At 45.5% G+C, this 19,752-nt stretch overlaps 1 protein-coding gene across 11 annotated transcripts in view; it reads right to left on the bottom strand.

Moving 5' to 3' along the window:
* LOC137382536 (membrane-associated phosphatidylinositol transfer protein 2) overlaps nt 1-19,752 on the bottom strand; it is a 512,884-nt gene that overhangs the window by 5,216 nt on the left and 487,916 nt on the right. For all 11 annotated transcript variants that reach the window (XR_010977216.1, XM_068054553.1, XM_068054552.1 and 8 more), the window contains 4 exons: nt 14,617-14,765; nt 12,059-12,208; nt 6,982-7,165; nt 6,672-6,800 (listed from right to left, as the gene is read on the bottom strand). Coding sequence is in view for 10 of the 11 variants with exons in the window: in XM_068054553.1 (XP_067910654.1) it covers nt 6,672-6,800; nt 6,982-7,165; nt 12,059-12,208; nt 14,617-14,765 (612 nt within the window). In the remaining variant the exon portion in view is untranslated. The remainder of the gene's footprint in view (nt 1-6,671; nt 6,801-6,981; nt 7,166-12,058; nt 12,209-14,616; nt 14,766-19,752) is intronic.

Genomic DNA, 19,752 nt, shown 5'->3' with positions numbered 1-19,752 from the left:
GAATTGTCAGCCTAAATTATGTGACCAGAAAAATTAGTTTAAAAAATAGCCCACAGCACTTGGCTCAATGGGTAGCACTCTTGCCTCTGAGTCAGCAAGTTGTGGGTTCAACTTCAGAGACTTGAACATGTAATCCAGACTGACACCAGTGCAGAACGGCATTCTTCAGGTAACTCATTAAACACAGGCCCTTGTCCGTTCTGGTGGATGTTGACGATCTCATAGCACTATTTGAAGAAGAGCAGAGGGGTTGTGTCCTGGAAAATATCCCATGCACAAGTGAGTATAGAAATAGGAGGATAAAGCAGATGAATGTATGGCTAGAAAGATGATGCAGGAGGGAGGGCTTTTGATTCTTGGGACGTTGGGACTAGCTCTGGGAAGATGGGACCTTTTCAGGCTGGATGAGTTCCACCTAAATAGAGCCAGGACAGAGTTCCTTGCAGGGCGATTTGCTAGTGCCTCTTTTCCTATCTTTCCTGAGCACCCTGTATCCAGGAATATTTAATACCCACTCCTGCCCTTCTTTGAGCCAGGGGAGGGTTTAGACTAACTTGGTAGGGATGTGTGAACAGGGAGGTACTATCAGAGGAATACCAAGGTGCACAGAATACTGGGAGAGAGAGATAGAACTAGATAGGAAATAGCAAGCTATTCGGTGGGGTCAGAGTAAGGGGAAAAGTAACAAAGTCTGAATCAGGGTTACTGCGAATGTGCAGAGTGGGGTAAATAAGATTGGTGAGTTACAGGCGCAGATTGCCATGTGGAAATATGATGTGGCTATTACAGGGACCTGGTTCAAAGAAGGGCAGGACTGGGTATTAAATATTCCTGGATACAGGGTAGGCAGTGGCATAGTGGTATTATCACCGGACTAGTAACCCAGAGACCCAGGGTATTTCTCTGGGGACATGGGTTCGAATCCCACCACAGCAGAAGGTGGAATTTGAATTTAATTAATAAATCTGGAATTAAAAGCTAGTCTAATGAAGGCCATGAAACCATTGTCGATTGTTGTAAAAACCCATCTGGTTCACTAATGTCCTTTAGGGAAGGAAATCTGCTGTCCTTACCTGGTCTGGCCTACATGTGACTCCAGACCCACACAATGTGGTTAACTCTTACATGCCCTCTGAAATGGCCTAGCAAGCCACTCAGTTGTACCTAACCGCTACAACGTCAATAAAAAGGAATGAAACCGGACGGACCACCCGGCATCGACCTAAGCACCGGAAACGACAACGGCAAACCCAGCCCTGTTGACCCTGCAAAATCCTCCTTACTAACATCTGGGGGCTTGTGCCAAAGTTGGAAGAGCTGTCCCACAGACTAGTCAAGCAAAAGCCTGACATAGCCATACTCACAGAATCATACCTTACTGACAATGTCCCAGACACTGCAATCACCATCCCCGGGTATGTCCTGTCCCACCGGCAGGACAGACCCACCAGAGGTGGTGGCACAGTGGTATACAGTAGGGAGGGAGTTGCCCTGAGGGTATTCAACATCGACTCCGGACCTCATGAAGTCTCATGGCATCAGGTCAAACATGGGCAAGGTAACCTCCTACTGATTACCACCTACCGCCCTCCCTCAGCTGATGAGTCAGTACACCTCCATGTTGAACACCACTTGGAGGAAGCACTGAGGGTGGCAAGGGCACAAAATGTACTCTGGGTGAGGGACTTCAATGTCCATCACCAAGAGTGGCTCGGTAGCACCACTACCGGCCGAGCTGGCCGAGTCCTAAAGGACTTAGCTGCTGGGCTGGGTCTACGGCAGGTGGTGAGGGAACCAACACGAGGGAAAAACATACTTGACCTCATCCTCACCAATCTGCCTGCCGCAGATGCTTCTGTCCATGACTGTATTGGTAGGAGTGACCACCGCACAGTCCTTGTGCAGACGAAGTCCCGCCTTCACATACCGTCCGTCGTGTTGTGTGGCACTACCACCGTGCTAATTGGGATAGATTTCGAACAGATCTAGCAATGCAAAACTGGGCATCCATGAGGCGCTGTGGGCCAGCAGCAGCAGCAGAATTGTACTCAACCACAATCTGTAACCTCATGGCCCGGCATATCCCCCACTCTACCATTACCATCAAGCCAGGAGACCAACCCTGGTTGAATGAAGGGTGCAGGAGGGCATGCCAGGAGCAGCACCAGGCATACCTCAAAATGAGGTGCCAACCTGGTGAAGCTACAACACAGGACTATCTGCGTGCCAAACTGCGCAAGCAGCATGCGATAGACAGAGCTAAGCCATCCCATAACCAACGGATCAGATCTACGCTCTGCAGTCCTGCCACATCCAGCCGTGAATGGTGGTGGACAATTAAACAACTAACTGGAGGAGGTGGCTCGACAAATTTCCCCATCCTCAATGATGGGGGAGCCCAGCACATCAGTGCGAAAGATAAGGCTGAAGCATTTGCAACAATCTTCAGCCAGAAGTGCCGAGTTGATGATCCATCTCTGCCTCCTTCTAAAGTTCCCAGCATTACAGATGTCAGACTTCAGCCAATTCGATTCACTCTGCGTGATATCAAGGAAAGACTGAAGGCACTGGATACTGCAAAAGCTATGGGCCCTGACAATATTCCAGCAATAGTACTGAAGACCTGTGCTCCAGAACTTGCCGCGCCCCTCGCCAAGCTGTTCCAGTACAGCTACAACACTGGCATCTACCCTGCAATGTGGAAAATTGCCCAGGTATGTCCTGTACACAAAAAGAAGGACAAGTCCAACCCGGCCAATTACCACCCCATCAGCCTACTCTCAATCATCAGTAAAGTGATGGAAGGTGTCATCGACAGTGCCATCAAGCTGCACTTGCTTAGCAATAACCTGCTCAGTGACGTTCAGATTGGGTTCCGCCAGGGCCACTCAGCTCCTGACCTCATTACAGCCTTGGTTCAAACATGGACTAAAGAGCTGAACTCAAGAGGTGAGGTGAGAGTGACTGCCCTTGACATCAAGGCAACATTTGACCGAGTATGGCATCAAGGAGCCCTAGCAAAACTGAGGTCAAAGGGAATCAGGGGGAAAACCCTGCGCTGGCTGGAGTCATATCTAGCGCAAAGGAAGATGGTTGTGGTTGTTGGAGGTCAATCATCTGAGCTCCAGGACATCACTGCAGGAGTTCCTCAGGGTAGTGTCCTAGGCCCAACCATCTTCAGCTGCTTCATCAATGACCTCCCTTCAATCATAAGGTCAGAAGTGGGGATGTTCGCTGATGATTGCACAATGTTCAGCACCATTCGTGACTCCTCAGATACTGAAGCAGTCCGTGTAGAAATGCAGCAAGACCTGGACAATATCCAGGTTTGGGCTGATAAGTGGCAACTAACATTCGCGCCACACAAGTGCCAGGCAATGACCATCTCCAACAAGAGAGAATCTAACCATCTCCCCTTGACATTCAACGGCATTACCATCGCTGAATCCCCCACGATCAACATCCTAGGGGCTACCATTGACCAGAAACTGAACTGGAGTAACCATATAAATACTGTGGCTACAAGAGCAGGTCAGAGGCTAGGAATCCTGAGGCGAGTAACTCACCTCCTGACTCCCCAAAGCCTGTCCACCATCTACAAGGCACAAGTCAGGAGTGTGATGGAATACTCTCCACTTGCCTGGATGGGTGCAGCTCCAACAACACTCAAGAAGCTCGACACTATCCAGGACAAAGCAGCCCACTTGATTGGCACCCCATCTACAAACATTCACTCCCTCCACCACCGACGCACAGTGGCAGCACTGTGTACCATCTACAAGATGCACTGCAGAAATGCACCAAGGCTCCTTAGACAGAACCTTCCAAACCCGCGACCTCTACCAACTAGAAGGACAAGGGCAGCAAATGCATGGGAACACCACCACCTGCAAGTTCCCCTCCAGGTCACACACCATCCTGACTTGGAACTACAGCACTGTGGGTGTACCTACCCCACATGGACTGCAGCGGTTCAAGAAGGAAGCTCACCACCACCTTCTCAAGGGCAATTAGGGATGGGCAATAAATGCTGTCCTAGCCAGTGATGCCCACATCCCTGAATGAATTTAAAAAAAGGAAAGATAGGAAAGGAAGAAAAGGGGCAGTGATGGTAATATTGATTAAGGAGAGCATTACAGTGCTGGAGAGAGGTCATGTCCCAGAGGGGTCAAGGACAGAATCTATTTGGCTGGAGCTAAGGAATAAAAAAGGTACAGTTACATTGCTCAGTGTTGTCTGTAGGCCACTAACTAGTGCGAAAGATGCAGAGGAACAAATTTGCAAGGAAATTACAGAGAGGTGCAAAAATTACAGGATAATTCTAATGGGGGACTTTGATTATCAGAATTTAGACTGGGATAGTAGTAGTGTGAAGGACAGAGAGCGGCAAGAGTTCCTACAGTGTGTTCAGGATAATTTTCTGCAACAGTATGTTTCCAGTCCACTGAGAAAGGAGGCACTGCTAGACCTGGTTCTTGGGAATGAGATGGGCCAAGTGGATCAAATATCAGTAGTAGAACATTTAGGGGACAGTGATCATTGTATCATAAGGTGTAGGTTGGAAAAGGACAAAGAACAATCCAGAGTAAGAATAATTAACTGGGGAACTCCAACTTCAGTGAGCTAAGAGGATCTGGGCCAGATAAATTGGAATCAAAGGTTAGCAGGAAAAACGGTACTTGAGCAATGAGCTACCTTCAAAGAAGGGATAGTTCAGGCACAGTTAAGGTATATTCCCACAAAAGGGAAAGGTAGGGAAAACAAATCCAGAGCTGCCTGGCTGACGAAAGAGATACAGATTAAGATAAAGAGGAAGAAATATGCTTATGACAGATGTCTGGTGGATAATATAATGGAGAACCAAATATGGAAGGTTCAGAAGGGAAGTGAAAAAGCAAATAAGAGAAACAAAGAGAAAGTATGAAAAGAGACTGGCAGCTAACATAAAAGGGAATCCCAAAAGGGTGGTAAAAGGAGAAGTGGGGCCAATTAGGAACCAAAAAGGGTATTTACACATGGAGGCAGGAGGCATAGCTGAGGTACTAAATGAATACTTTGCATCTGTCTTTACCAAGGAAGAAGATGCTACCCAGGTCACATTGAAAGAAGAGGCAATTAATACACTAGAAGAATTTAAAATTGATAAGGAGGTGGTATTGGATAGGACGTCTATACTTAAAGTTGATAAAGTACCAGGGCTGGATGAGATGCATCCAAGAATACTGAGGGAAGTGAGAGTGGAAATTGCAGTGGCACTGGCCATAATTTTCCAATCTTCCTTAGACTCAGGGACTGGAGAATTGCAAATATTACACCCTTGTTTAAAAAAGGATGTAAAGGTAAGCCCAGCAACTACAGGCCAGTCAGTTTAACAGTGGTGGGGAAACTTCTAGAAACAGTAATTTAGGACAAAACTAATAGACACTTGGACAAATGTGGGTTAAGGAGGCCAGCACGGATTTGTCAAGGGAAAATCGTGTTTAACTAATTTGCTGGAGTTAAGGGGTCACAGGGAGGGTTGATGAGGGTAATGCTGTTGATGTGGTGTACATGGACTTCCAAAAGGCATTTGATACAGTGCCACACAACAGACTTGTGAGCAAAGTTATAGCTCATGGAATAAAGAGGACAGTAGCAACATGGATACAAAATTGGCTGAGTGATAGGTAACAGAGAGTAGTGGTTAATGGATGTTTTTCGGGCTGGAGGAGGGTTTGTAGTGGAGTTCCCCAGGGGTCAGTGTTGGGACCCTTGCTCTTCCTGATATATATTAATGACCTAGACCTTGGTGTACAGGGCACAATTTCCAAATTTGCCGATGATATAAAACTTGGAAGCATTGTGAACTGTGAGGAGGATAGTGTAGAACTTCAAAAAGACATAGACAAGTTGGTGGAACATTGACAGACAATATAAAATAAAGGGTACAACTCTAAAGCGGGTGCAGGAGCAGAGGGACCTGGGTGTATATGTGCATAAGTCATTGAAGGTGGCAGCACAGGTTGAGAGAGCGGTTAATAAAGCATACAGTATCCTGGGCTTTATTAATAGAACAAGGAGGTTATGTTAAACCTGTATATAAAACACCGGTTTGGCCTCAACTAGAATACTGCGTCCAGTTCTGGGCACTGCACTTTCGGAAAGATGTGAACGAACAGTGCAGAAAAGATTCACAACAATAGTTCCAGGGATGAGGAACTTTATTTACAAAGGTGGATTGGAGATACTGGGGCTGTTTTCCTTGGACAAGAGAAGGCTGAGAGCAGATTAGATAGAGGTATTCAAAATCATGAGGGATCTGGACAGAGCAGATAGGGAAAAACTGTTCCCACTCGTGAAAGGATCAAAAACAAAAGGGCACATATTTAAGGTAATTGGCAAAAGAAGCAATGGTGACATGAGGAAAAACTTCTTCATGCAGTGAGTGGTTAAGGTCTGGAATGTACTGCCAGAGATTGTGGTGGAGGCAGATTCAATCGAGGTATTCAAAAGGGAATTAGGTAGTTATCTGAAAAGGAAGAATGGGCAAGTTTAAGCAGGTAAGGCGGGGAATGGCACTCATTCGGACAGCTGGTGCAGACACGATGGGCCGCATGACCTCCTTCTGTGCTGGAAAAATTCTGTGATACTATCCATCTACTTTAAAAAGTTCTGACGGTGTGAAACAATACCTGACACTGATGTTGGTACTTCTTAGATGGACGACCTACAATGTAGATTTGTGATGGTGATAAGCCAAGGGGACTGTAAACTGAAATATCCTTTGTGGATCCATACGCTGCATGAATCTTCATCGATACCTGCAAGTTTCAGAAATATACAGCAGAATTAACACTCGGAGACATTAGGGATTAAGACATTAAATTATTAGTCACCGTTTAACCAAAAAAGAGATGTATGAACAAGGATAAAATTAGAGCTGATCATCAATAATTTAAACATTACATGAGATACAGTACATTTAAAAAATGAAATGCTTACATCTTGCATGAGGCTGCGAAGGAAGTTGGCTTTGTGCCTGAGAGGATCGTGAACGAGTCCATCACAGAAGGAGACGATTCCATGGGGGAAGTTATGCTGAGCCAGCCAAGCCACCACTCTCTGCTTCTGCATATCAGGTCGCCCCGTTACGTATATAATGAAGTAACCAAGATCCTGCCAGTGCCTGTGAACACAACAGCTGATTAACAATTACTGTTAAAAGGTTCTACTTTCACAGGTCTCAACATGATCAGTGATACGCCCAAAATTCTCTTACCCAAGTTCAATTTTATGTTCTTATGCTATACAGCCAGTAACTCATTCAGAATTTTGTTCCTTTCTGCAGATGCCCTAGATCATGCAAAACATGGTCTATTCAGTTCTGTGACAATCTCTTGCATTCATTTATTATAATTACTCTAACCTGAGCTGGAGGAGATCCAACACGTACAAGTGACATCAACAACAACTTGCATTTGTATAGCATCATTAATGTAGCAATGACGTTACTTTGACCCCGTTCTCCCTCCCCCACCACCCGCACTGATAAACTTACCTCCTCCCCCCTCCCCACCAGTGTGGCACCTCATTTCCCCGGACGGTGATCTGAAGGCGTGCCGGCCACCAGGCCGAAGATCGGAGCGGGAACTCAGGCAGCAACGTAAGTATAATTAATTCATGAATTTTAATTAATTTAAATATGCAAATGGAGGTCCCATCGCTGAGGCCTTGCCACTGCCGACAATATTGGGCTAGGCCCTCCTGGTGTCAAGGTGTGTGCAGGCCCTCTCCCGGAGGCATCTTCAGGACCCCCTGCCCTGCCCCGCCACGCCACGGACCCCAATGCCTGGGGGAGAACAAAATCCAGCCCTAATTTCTATACAACATTATCAGAAAGAAATATGAGAGAATACTAAAGGCTGTAACATGATTCAGATTCTGCACTAAAATTGCTCAAGCTTATTCTTATGGAAATTACACTTTGTGCATCTTCCAGTTTTAATGTGTAAATATTCTGATGAAATGTTCTTATTTAGATATGCCTGTATATATGTAACACCATCGGGGTAATGCACGCACTACAAAGGTCATGGAGACCCCACATTCAAGACCATTAGCTGCAATATCTTCAACAGATTAGCAACAAGCCCTCACTTAATGCAACAGATTAAATGTAACTAGATATTTCAAAAGTGGTTTACAAATTTATTCACTGCACATTTTCTGGGTCAAAATATTATGGTTCAGATGCAAAATGTCTTTATTAACCAGACAAAATCTACAATGGAATTGAGTATAACTGGATTGGCCTGCAGTAATGTCTGGCACTGGGACTCCTGCACTCTGGCAAATACTGCTGTTCTTCCAAAAGTTATTAATATCCATCACTTATCCAGATTCCGTCAGCAGTCCCACTACCCGGATGCTTAATTTACTAACTCATTTCATACCAACATGTCAGTTTCTCGAATGAAGTCTCAGCAGGGGTGAGAGTAACAGACACAATTGTTGGGCCCGTGATCTCAGTACCCATAGTCACATGGTGTGCACATGTATTCATCAGAATGATATTGGGGCTAAAAGGGTTAAATGACAAGTTGCACAGATCAGGTTTGTATTCCCTCAAATATAGAAGAATAAGGGGTGATCTAATTGATGATGAAAGGATTTGATAGGGTTGACAGAGGGAAGCTATTTCCTCTGGTGGGGGAGCCCAGAACAAGGGAGCAATATCTTAAAATTAGAGCCAGGCCGTTCAGAGGTGATGTCAGGAAGCACTTCTTCACACAAAGGGTAGTGGAAATCTGCAACTCTCTCCCCCAACATGCTTTTGAGGCTGGGGGTCAATTGAAACTTTCAAAGTAGAGATTGTTAGATTTTTGTCAGGCAAGGGTATTAAAGGATATGGAGCAAAGTTTGGTAAATGAACTTAAAATACAGATTTGCCATGAGCTAAACTGAATGGCAAACAGGCTCGAGGGGGTTGAATGGCCTCCTGTTTCTATGCACTTTAACCTTTGTGTGTGTTTGTTGGTAAAAAGGCAAAATGAAAAGCAGTCTGTGGGAGTATTTTGATTGTTGAGTGTTTTACTTCCTTGGTGACTGAATGTTGGGAGATGTTCAGAAATATCCTAACGTGAAGTACATTTAACTGTATTGTGTGTGAGGTGTTTTCTATTAAACTTACTGCATATGCAAATTCTATGGTGAAATTCTCTCAGTAATTCTGTGTTATGTGGCTAAAAGCATGTCGCCTAAGCTCCAAGACACTGAGAGATAGTGATGCCTGAAAAATCTTAATGCATCAAACATAAAAGGAGAAAATGCAAAATGTTTACACTTACAGTAGAAAAATATATTACCAAAATTAAAGGACGGACACAAAATGACAACACAGTTTGGAAATACTCAGCATGTCAGGCAGCTCCTGTGGAATGAGAAATGGAGATAACGGGCTAGATTTACCTGACCCCATGCAGACAGGGTTGGAGGCGGTGGGTGGAGGGGGAGGGCCAGGAAAATAGGGGGAAACAGCATTGGCATGGCTCTCTGACTCAGGGACTGGGTTGGCTGTCCGCTCCACGGAGGTGGGAAGCCAATTAAGGCCCCAATTAAGGTCCATTTTGCACCACTGCTGGTATTTTACCGGCGTTGGAGCAGCTCCCGGCCATGTGCGGAGGCCGCTAGCTTAATGGAGGCAGCCAGAGGCTCCATGCACCAATGACAGGGCTGCGAGGATGAAAGGCTGCAGTCCTGGTGGTGACTAGGCCTGCAGAGGGGTTGCTCCTCCATCTCAAGACCCCTACTGGCTTCGGGCCTCTATGCAGGCACCTGAGGGCACCTTCATGTTGAGGCGCCCTTACGCTCGCCTGCCTGCCTTGGCAGCGCCCTTCTCTCCTGGTGGGGCTGCCGACCTGACATTACTCTGGGCTCTCTGATTGGCCCTGCAGCATCGGGAGCCCACCGCCATCCTTAATAGGATGGCAAGGGCGGTGGCAGCCAATTAGGAGGCTGCCTCCTGGAAGGTTCGGCCAGACGACGCGCTGACGACATGGGCAGGCTTGGGGCCATATAGATCCTGATGCCTGACGGAAAATCCAGCCCAACTTTTCAATTCTCATGTGTATTTACCCTTTTGTTCCTCTTTTCACAGATGCCGACTGACCTGCTGCATGTTTCCTGCATTTTGTGTTTTTATGAAGGGGAGGTGTTTTGTGAAGGGGAGGTCGTGTCTCACGAATTTGATTGAGCTTTTTGAGGAAGTGACAAAGATGATTGATGAAGGAAGGGCAGTGGATGTTTTCTATATGAACCTCAGTAAAGCCTCTGACAAGGTCCCTCATGGCAGACTGGTACAAAAGGTGAAGTCACACGGGATCAGAGGTGAGCTGGCAAGATGGATACAGAACTGGCTCGGTCATAGAACACAGAGGGTAGCAGTGGAAGGGTGCTTTTCTGAATGGAGGGTGTTCCGCAGGGATCAGTGCTGGGACCTTTGCTGTTTGTAGTATATATAAATGATTTGGAGGAAAATGTAGCTGGTCTGATTAGTAAGTTTGCAGACGACACAAAGGTTGCTGGAGTTGCGGATAGTGATGAGGATTGTCAGAGGATACAGCAGAATATAGATCGGTTGGAGACTTGGGCGGAGAAATGGCAGATGGAGTTTAATCCGGACAAATGTGAGGTAATGCATTTTGGAAGGTCTAATGCAGGTGGGAGGTATACAGTAAATGGCAGAACCCTTAGGAGTATTGACAGGCAGAGAGATCTGGGCGTACAGGTCCACAGGTCACTGAAAGTGGCAACGCAGGTGGATAAGGTAGTCAAGAAGGCATACGGCATGCTTGCCTTCATCGGTCGGGGCATAGAGTATAAAAATTGGCAAGTCATGTTGCAGCTGTACAGAACTTTAGTTAGGCCACATTTAGAATATTGCGTGCAATTCTGGTCGCCACACTACCAGAAGGATGTGGAGGCTTTGGAGAAGGTACAGAAGAGGTTTACCAGGATGTTGCCTGGTCTGGAGTGCATTAGCTATGAGGAGAGGTTGGATAAACCTGGATTGTTTTCACTGGAATGACGGAGGTGGAGGGGCGACATGATAGAGGTTTACAAAGTTATGAGCGGCATGGACAGAGTGGATAGACAGAAGCTTTTTCCCAGGGTGGAAGAGTCAGTTACTAGGGGACATAGGTTTAAGGTGAGAGGGGCAAAGTTTAGAGGGGATGTGCGAGGCAAGTTCTTTACACAGAGGGTGGTAAGTGCCTGGAACTTGTTGCTGGGGGAGGTGGTGGAAGCAGGTACGATAGCGACGTTTTAGAGGCATCTTGACAAATACATGAATAGGATGGGAATAGAGGGCGGCACAGTGGCGCAGTGGTTAGCACTGCAGCCTCACAGCTCCAGGGACCCGGGTTCGATTCTGGGTACTGCCTGTCTGGAGTTTGCAAGTTCTCCCTGTGTCTGCGTGGGTTTCCTCCGGGTGCTCCGGTTTCCTCCCACAAGCCAAAAGACTTGCAGGTTGGTAGGTAAAATTGACCATTATAAATTGTCACTAGTATAGGTAGGTGGTAGGGAAATATAGGGACAGGTGGGGATGGTTGGTAGGAATATGGGATTAGTGTAGGATTAGTATAAATGGGTGGTTGATGGTCGGCACAGACTCGGTGGGCCGAAGGGCCTGTTTCAGTGCTGTATCTCTAAATCTAAAAATCTAAAAAAATCTATACGGACCCCGGAAGTGCAGAAGGTTTTAGTTTAGGCAGGCATCAAGATCGGCGCAGGCTTGGAGGGCCGAATTGCCTGTTCCTGTGCTGTACTGTTCTTTGTTCTTTGTTCCAGCATCTGCAATATTTTACTTATTGTGCAGGATCAGTGCACACTTTAGCAAGGACAAACACATCTACTGAGCATAGTTTATTTAACCACAAATAGCAAGCCAGGTGTTGTAAAATAGTTTTCCTTACTTTGGTAACCATGCAAACGATTTTGCTAAATTTAAAGGAGGAACATATACCCCACTTTCTCAGTGACACTGATGTTTTGCTAGTTAAGGTGCATCATTTACATTTACCTTACAACATCCACTGCTCCAGCTCTGACCTTGGGATCACTACCCATTATGGAGACACTAGCTGCGAATGACCCATCGATACTAAACACCACACACTCTGTTCCTTTTGGCAGAACAGTTATGTAGCTATCTCCAGACGTATGATCTCCCCTAGAAAAAAGATATAAGAAAATCCTTTTCGCAGGCAATTAAAGCAAGCTCACACTACAGCAGTAGTGGCAGGTAATTAGTTCAAACATGGACAAAAGAACAGAACTCAAGAGGTGAGGCAAGAGTGACTGCCCTTAAGAGCAGACCTAGCAAAACTGGAGTCAATGGGAATCAGGGGGAAAACTCTCCACTAGTTGGAGTCACATCTAGCGCAAAGGAAGACGGTTGTGGTTGTTAGGGGTCAATTATCTCAGCTCCAGGACATCACTGTAGGAGTTCCTCAGGGTACTGTCCTAGGCTCAACCATTATCATCTGCTTCACCAATGACCTTCCTTCAATCATATGTTCAGAAGTGGGATGTTCGCTGATGATTGCACAATGTTCAGCACCATTCAGGACTCCTCAGATACTGAAGCAGTCTGGGTAGAAATGCAGCAAGACCTGGACAATATCCAGGCTTGGGCTGATAAGTAGCAAGTAACATTCCTGTCATACAAGTGCCAGACAATGACCATCTCCAACAAGACAGAATCTAACCATCTCCCCTTGATATTCAATGGCATTAACATCCCTGAATCCCCCACTCTAGAAATCCTGCTGAGTGATGTTGATTGAGGGATAAATATTGGCCAGGACATGGGAAGACTCAAATATTCTTCAAAATAGTGCCATGGAAACTTTTATGTCCACTTGAGGGGGCGGACAGGACCTCAGTTTGTCTCATCTGAAAGACAGCACCTCTGACTGTGCAGCAGTCCCTCTGCACTGCACTGGGACGGTTAGCCTAGAATAAGGCGGCACAGTGGTTAGCACTGCAGCCTCACAGCTCCAGGGACCCGGGTTCAATTCTGGGTACTGCCTGTGCGGAGTTTGCAAGTTCTCCCTGTGACCGCGTGGGTTTTTGCCGGGTGCTCCGGTTTCCTCCCACCGCCAAAGACTTGCAGGTGATAGGTAAATTGGCCATTGCAAATTACCCCTAGTGTAGGTAGGTGGTAGGGAATATGGGATTACTGTAGGGTTAGTATAAATGAGTGGTTGTTGGTCGGCACAGACTCGGTGGGCCGAAGGGCCTGTTTCAGTGCTGTATCTCTAAATAAAAAATAAAATCTCTTGACTGGATTAGCGAATTAGGGAATCGGTTTGGTTTATATGACAGTCCAACAGCTTCATGGTCACTTTAATTGAGACCAGCTTTTTATTTCCACATTTTAAATTAATTCAAATTCTCAAGAAAGTCACGATGGGATTTTAAATTGCATTCGAGTCATAGAGTCATTCTTTGGATAATCAATCCAGTTACATAATCACTATATCATCAACATCCTGGGGGTTACCATTGACCAGAAACTTAACTGGAGCAGCCATATAAATACTGAGGCTCCAAGAGCAGGTCAGAGACTGGGAATTCTGCGGTGAGTAACTCAGCTCCTGACTCCCCAAAGCCTGTCCACCATCTACAAGGCACAAGTCAGGAGTGTGATGGAATACTCTCCACTTGCCTGGATGGATGCAGCTCCAACAACACTCAAGAAGCTCGACACCATCCAGGACAAAACAGCTCGTTTGATCAGCCCCCATCTACCACCTTCAACATTCACTCCCTCCAGCACAATGCATAGTGGGGCAGCAGTGTGTACCATCTACAAGATGCACTGCAGCAACTCACCAAGGCTCCTCTGACAGCACCTTCCAAACTCGCAACCTCTACCACCTAGAAGGACAAGGGCGGCAGATGCATGGGAACTCCAACACCTGCAAATACCTCTCCAAGCCACACACCATCCTGACTTGGAACTATATCGCTGTTTCTTCACTGTCACTGGGTCAAAATCCTGGAACCCCCTTCCTAACAGCACTGTGGGTGTACCAACCCCAAATGGACTGCAGCGGTTCAAGAAGGCAAGGCTCACCACCACCTTCTCAAGGGCAATTTGGGATGGGCAATAAATGTTGTCCTTGCCAGTGATGCTCAGCCGCATCTGCTGCCCTTGTTCTTCTAGATGGTAGAGGTCGCGGGTTTGGAAGGTGCTGTCGAAGGAGCCTTGCTGAGTTGCTGCAGTACATTTTGTAGATGGTACACACTGGGCACTTTGCTGCTGTGCCCCTAGGAACTGGATGAGATTGGCAAAATTTATTTCATGTGGATGGGTTGCTGGTGGCTGGAGAAATCAAGCTCTCATCTCATCAGACTGGGTTGAATTTTAAACACAGAATCTACACATGTAGTCATAATGTTCTTCACTAAGACCTTATCAACTTTCTGCATTAATTATTTTAATTTTTTTTAAACTGTGCAACTATTTAGAAATACTAAGAAAGGTGAGTTTGTATAAAGAAAATATATTTCCTGGTATTCTCTGCACATTGATATTCTAACAATTTCCAAGTCTAAAATCCACACAATTACCTAATCACCATTTTTACTGGATAAACACCAATTCCCAGTCTTTTGTTCTTTGGGATAACATAGGAAATTCTGCCACTGCTATTTGTGATGTCAGTGTCAAAATAAACCCACTCTCCTGTGGGAGGCTGAGTCATGATATGAATGTCCACCTGTTGAAAGAAAATAAAAAACAAAAATGTAACATGCATTAGCTGTTGCAAAATCAAATATACCAAGGCACCAGCGAATACAGTCTACTATCACTCGTCTCTGGCAAAATAGGTTTTACAAAGATGCCACAGACAAGATCAGGTCGATCCTCGAAGCAATTTACTGGCGTTACAGGCCCAGCAATCTGGTTATCAGTTGCATTGGCCCAGATCCCTCTGTGGGACAGTAGAAAGTAGGATCATTATACAGAGCATCAGACAGAACTAGACTACAAGCTGAAAGATAGTAAACAACACTCTCTACAGCCACTCATTTAACAGACTTAAAACATCCAAGACGTGGTTTGTATTCCAGAAAGCTAATGGAACAGCAGAGATCCACAACCCTGTGGAAAGGAATTTACTACAGAAAGCCTTTACACCTTTATTAGGTGTCAAAGAGGGCACTCCACACTCAGGATGTTATGAGTTATGTTTCAAATGATCTGATTCTATTTCAAATAGCGCACATTCTTCCCTTTATAAACCCTATATCACAAGGCACAGCCTATTCTAAGTAGCAGAATCAAAGGAATGTAGACTTTGCCTGTGTAGACAATCCTCTTCTGAATAAATTGGAGTATTGACAGTGATGAATATTCTCTTTGCACTCAGATTGGATTTTCTGCACACCTGCCCCTGAAGCAGTATTGTGGGAAAACTATTTATGTACAGCTTGGATTGTTTTGAGGGCTGGTTTCCTTCATGTGACTAAGCTGGCATGATTAAACTGGGTGAGTTAAATGAAATTTGGTGAGTTACATAGAGAAAACTAGGCTAACAGAGAAAGTTAGAACCGGATTTGACTTATGTGTGCTTTTTTAAATTCATCCCTCGGATGTGTGTGTGGCTAGCATTTATTGCCCATCTCTAATTGCCCTCGAGAAGGTGGTGGTGAGCCAAATTCTTGAACAACTAAAGTCTGTGTGGTGTAGGGACACCCACAGTGCTGCTATGTAGGTAATTGTTTAGCTTACTAGGCCATTTCAGAGGGCAATTAAGAATCAACCACATTGCTGTGGGTCTGGAGTCACATATAGGCCAGACTGGGTAAGGGCATTAGTGAACCAGATGGGTTTTTATGACAATCCGGTAGTTCCATGGCCACTATTACTGATACAGTCCAGTAACATAACCACTATGCTATCATACCCCACAATAGCAGATCCTGAGGTTAACCTTCTGGTTATTTTGTGCCATTGTTTAGTGATGAAACCTGCTCTAGGATGAAGAAGTGAAAAGTATATGGTTCATATGTATAAATAGGGAATGGTAGCATAGTGGTTATGTTACTGGACTAGTAATCCAGCCACCTGGACAAATAATCCAGAGACATGAGTTTAAATCCCAGCATGGCAGCTGGGGAATTTAAATTTAATTAAAGTTCATTAATAAATCTGGAATAAAAAGTTAGTATCCGGATTACCATAAAATCCCAAATGATTCACTAGTATCTCTTAGGGAAGGAAATATGCCATTCTTACCTGGTCTGTGGTTGACTCTTAAATGCCCTCTGAAATGGCCCAGTCGGCTACACAGTTGTATCAAAAATTGCTACGAAAAGCTATAATCCACATGGACTGCAGTGGTTCAAGGTGGTGGTTCACCATCACCTTTTCAAGGGCAATTAGGGATGGGCAATAAATGCTGGCCTAGCCAGAGATGCCCACATTTTGTAAATGAATTAAAAAAAACCCTGTGCTGCAATTCATTGAACAGCATTAGACACATAGACCTTGTTCACACAACTCAAAATCACGCTCAATGCCTTTCTAGTGGGTCGCTTTCTAAGCCTTCTTCAGGGAAGAGCAAGAATTTTTAAACTTTAGATTATATATTGGCTACCTTTAACAGAACAGGATAGATTGGTGCACTATGTTGGCCTCCTGGGCCGGATTTTGGGAGTTTTGATTTTGTTGCTCGCTGACAGTTTGAATATAAAGACGTTAATTTCATTGGGACAATCCAAGATTATGGCCTTTGCATCATTTCTCACAGGAGAGGTTGGTGCCCCGTGTGGGAATGACAAGATCCAACGGAGGACCAATAACTGAAAATGTTAATCCCGCCCAACAAAATTTTACAACCCAAAGAACTCATTCTTTTGTCCTTGTCTTTGGTGGAAGGCGGTTGAGAGGGTGATTGGGCCACTCAGATTTTATGAGATAACACACAGAAAATTAGCCAAAATGAGCTTCCAACACCGTGGATTTTTTCTAAAAATTGCCTGATGATGGGAAGAGGGTTTAGTCTTGGGCCATGTTGACAGAAGTTGCAAAGGGGTATGCAGAAGATGGTGAGGGGAGCAATGATCTCTACATCACTAGGACAGCTACAGGTGAGAGATGCCTTCAGCCTACTTTGCTCACTCTTCCATATTCACCCGCAAAATAAAGTATCCAACAGTCATTTGAATGAGTTGAGAGTTTTTGTCTCCATTCCCAGTATTAATGAACATGTAAGACAATTCTGAATGTGCATTTTACCAGTCAGTACCCATGAAGCGGTCACTTAGAATCTTATATACTTTTATGCGCTGCCCTCACATTTATCTTCATTCAAGTGTGAAGAGTCCATGTCTGTCATACCTCAGTTCCTGGACTTTTGGTTTCAGCTTCATGACCCTTTACTGCCCTGGTTTTAGGGATTGGCGTTTCCCTTGTCATGACCAGAAAATTCAAGCTCTGACCTGTCCAGAGCTTTAGAATGATATTCTCAGACATGTACTCTACTTCTCTAGCAATACACCCCAGTATTCCATTTGCTTTGTTGAATGCCGCTGTGCAACAGATCGACAGAGATGACGTTGAGTCTACTACCACTCCCAGATCTCTCTCAGCCTCTCCTCTAGTTAGTACAACATATGCACCCATCTGTTCTTTCAGTGTGTAAGACCTTCCACTTAATCTCTGTTGAATGTGCAAATATTGTACACATCCTTTTGGGAAATTCCTTGGCTGCTTACTCAAACTCAACCCACATTGCCCTCCCAATTTGATATAATCCATGAATTTGACCAATTTACGCTTCTGATTCCAAGGCCCGATTTTAACTCTATGTAAGTGAATGTTTTGAATGAATTAAAATCTCACCCAAGTCTTTTTGTACATCAGCAATAGCAGCCCCAGCACCAATCCTGGGGGTACCCCATTCAGTCCATGCCCCCAATCCTGAAATTACATTCCTATTTAATACCCATATGTTCTAAGTAGAAGTGGAAGCAGGTAAGACTATAAGGAAGCTTTTTATACTGCACAACTGAGGCGATTCTATCAGTTAATCATGACACACAGCTTCAGGTTGGTAATGAATTTGGTGCAAACTGTGCTGATCACCATGGTGTCTGAAGACATCACTCAGGCTTTGAGACCACAGGAAGCATGCAAGTTAGGTACTTGAGTCTTGGCAGATACTTAACTTTATAAAGCACGCACCATGGCAAAGAAACACTGTGATGTGATCAGCCATGCAGTCACAGAGTGAATTCTAAAACCCATATGTGCAGAAGGACAATGGAACATTAATTAGTGTAAGGACATAAAACCAACTGCAATGTGGTTATTTATAGTCACTGTATTAGTAACTTATTGAATTGCTGCTGTGTGGGAAAAGCAAGTACAGATTTGCCAATAATGACATCCTCAGTTCTGAGGTCCCCAGGGTCAACTCACACACACACACACACACTTCTAAAAGAACATGTGATTGTTTTGGTTTGGGGAGCCAATGCAGCTACCCAAGCAAAGCATTACATTTATGGATCTGACAGCCAGTCCAACAAATGCCCAGTGAGGAATACAGCATGCCATCAAGCTCACCTCCAGCTTCAGCAACCCATTGTTAGGAGGAAATATTTCACACGTGACGTCACAGGTCCACTTCTGGAAACTCTCAACATGCAACTGACAACACTACCACTGCTGCTGTGTTACATAAAGGAACTGAATACTTGAACCATACCTACAAGGGCAGTGACCGAGACACACAATACACCAACATGTGGCACACGGCCATAGTATAAAAATGCCTGGCATTTTGAAACATGTGTCAGTGAATGTTGACAGTACAAGATCCCTCTCTAACTTACTACAGGGCTTCAATATGGATTATTTACTGTACGTTAACCTGCTGGTACTGTTATTTGGTAAAGAAATCATCTAATTTTCCAAGTGACTCCTGACAATGCATCCGGCGTGCCAACATCATCAGAGCACTCCCAGCTGTGCACATGTGCAGAATTGTCTCTTGCTGTCAGTAAGGTGCCGCACATGTGCAGCCTACTTTTTTGCCAGGACTAATTTGCGCATGCGCATGAAAATGTCATCACGCAGCCGTACTGGAACATCACCCAGCCCCAACACGCAGTGGGAACCCAACATCCCCTGCTTCACCAGTTTCTCGCTCGCAGTCTCCGTCCCCTCCCCTGCCTATCCCTACATTGCTACTGTGTCTCTCCTCTGCTTCCCCCGTGGGAAGCAGGAGTGGGGGTGGGGGGGGGAGAGAAGCAGGAGGGAGTGGGGGGGGTGGGGAAGAGGCGGGAGCGAGCGGCTGCTGGGGATGAAGTGACGAGGGGGAACAAGTGGACGACGGGGGTGGGGTTGAAGCAGTGAGCGAAGCGAGCGGCTGATGGGGATGAAGCGGCGAGGGGGAGTGAGTGGCCGACTGGTGGGGAGGGCGGTTGAAGCAGGGGGCGAGTGGATGAGGGAAGGAAACGGCGAGGCCAGGAGCAAGCGGCAAGTAGACGGGCATGGGAGGCAGCACCGGGGAAGAGAAGCGGGCTTTTGTTTGGGGTGGGATCGCAGCGATTGAATTTAATTTGTTTTTTAAGATAAATTGGGCAGCGCCATCTTTAATCCTGGCAGCTGCCTAAAACGTCACAGTGACGTTTCAGTGGATGAGGCTGCATTTGCGCATGTGCTAGTACTGTGCCACCTAGTGGTTGTGTTGT

Source organism: Heterodontus francisci, chromosome 23 (genome assembly GCF_036365525.1).
Source record: "Heterodontus francisci isolate sHetFra1 chromosome 23, sHetFra1.hap1, whole genome shotgun sequence".
Classification (NCBI taxonomy): Eukaryota; Metazoa; Chordata; class Chondrichthyes; order Heterodontiformes; family Heterodontidae; genus Heterodontus; species Heterodontus francisci.
Note: the sequence above shows the minus strand (reverse complement) of the source record. Positions and strands in the feature narration are given on the sequence as shown.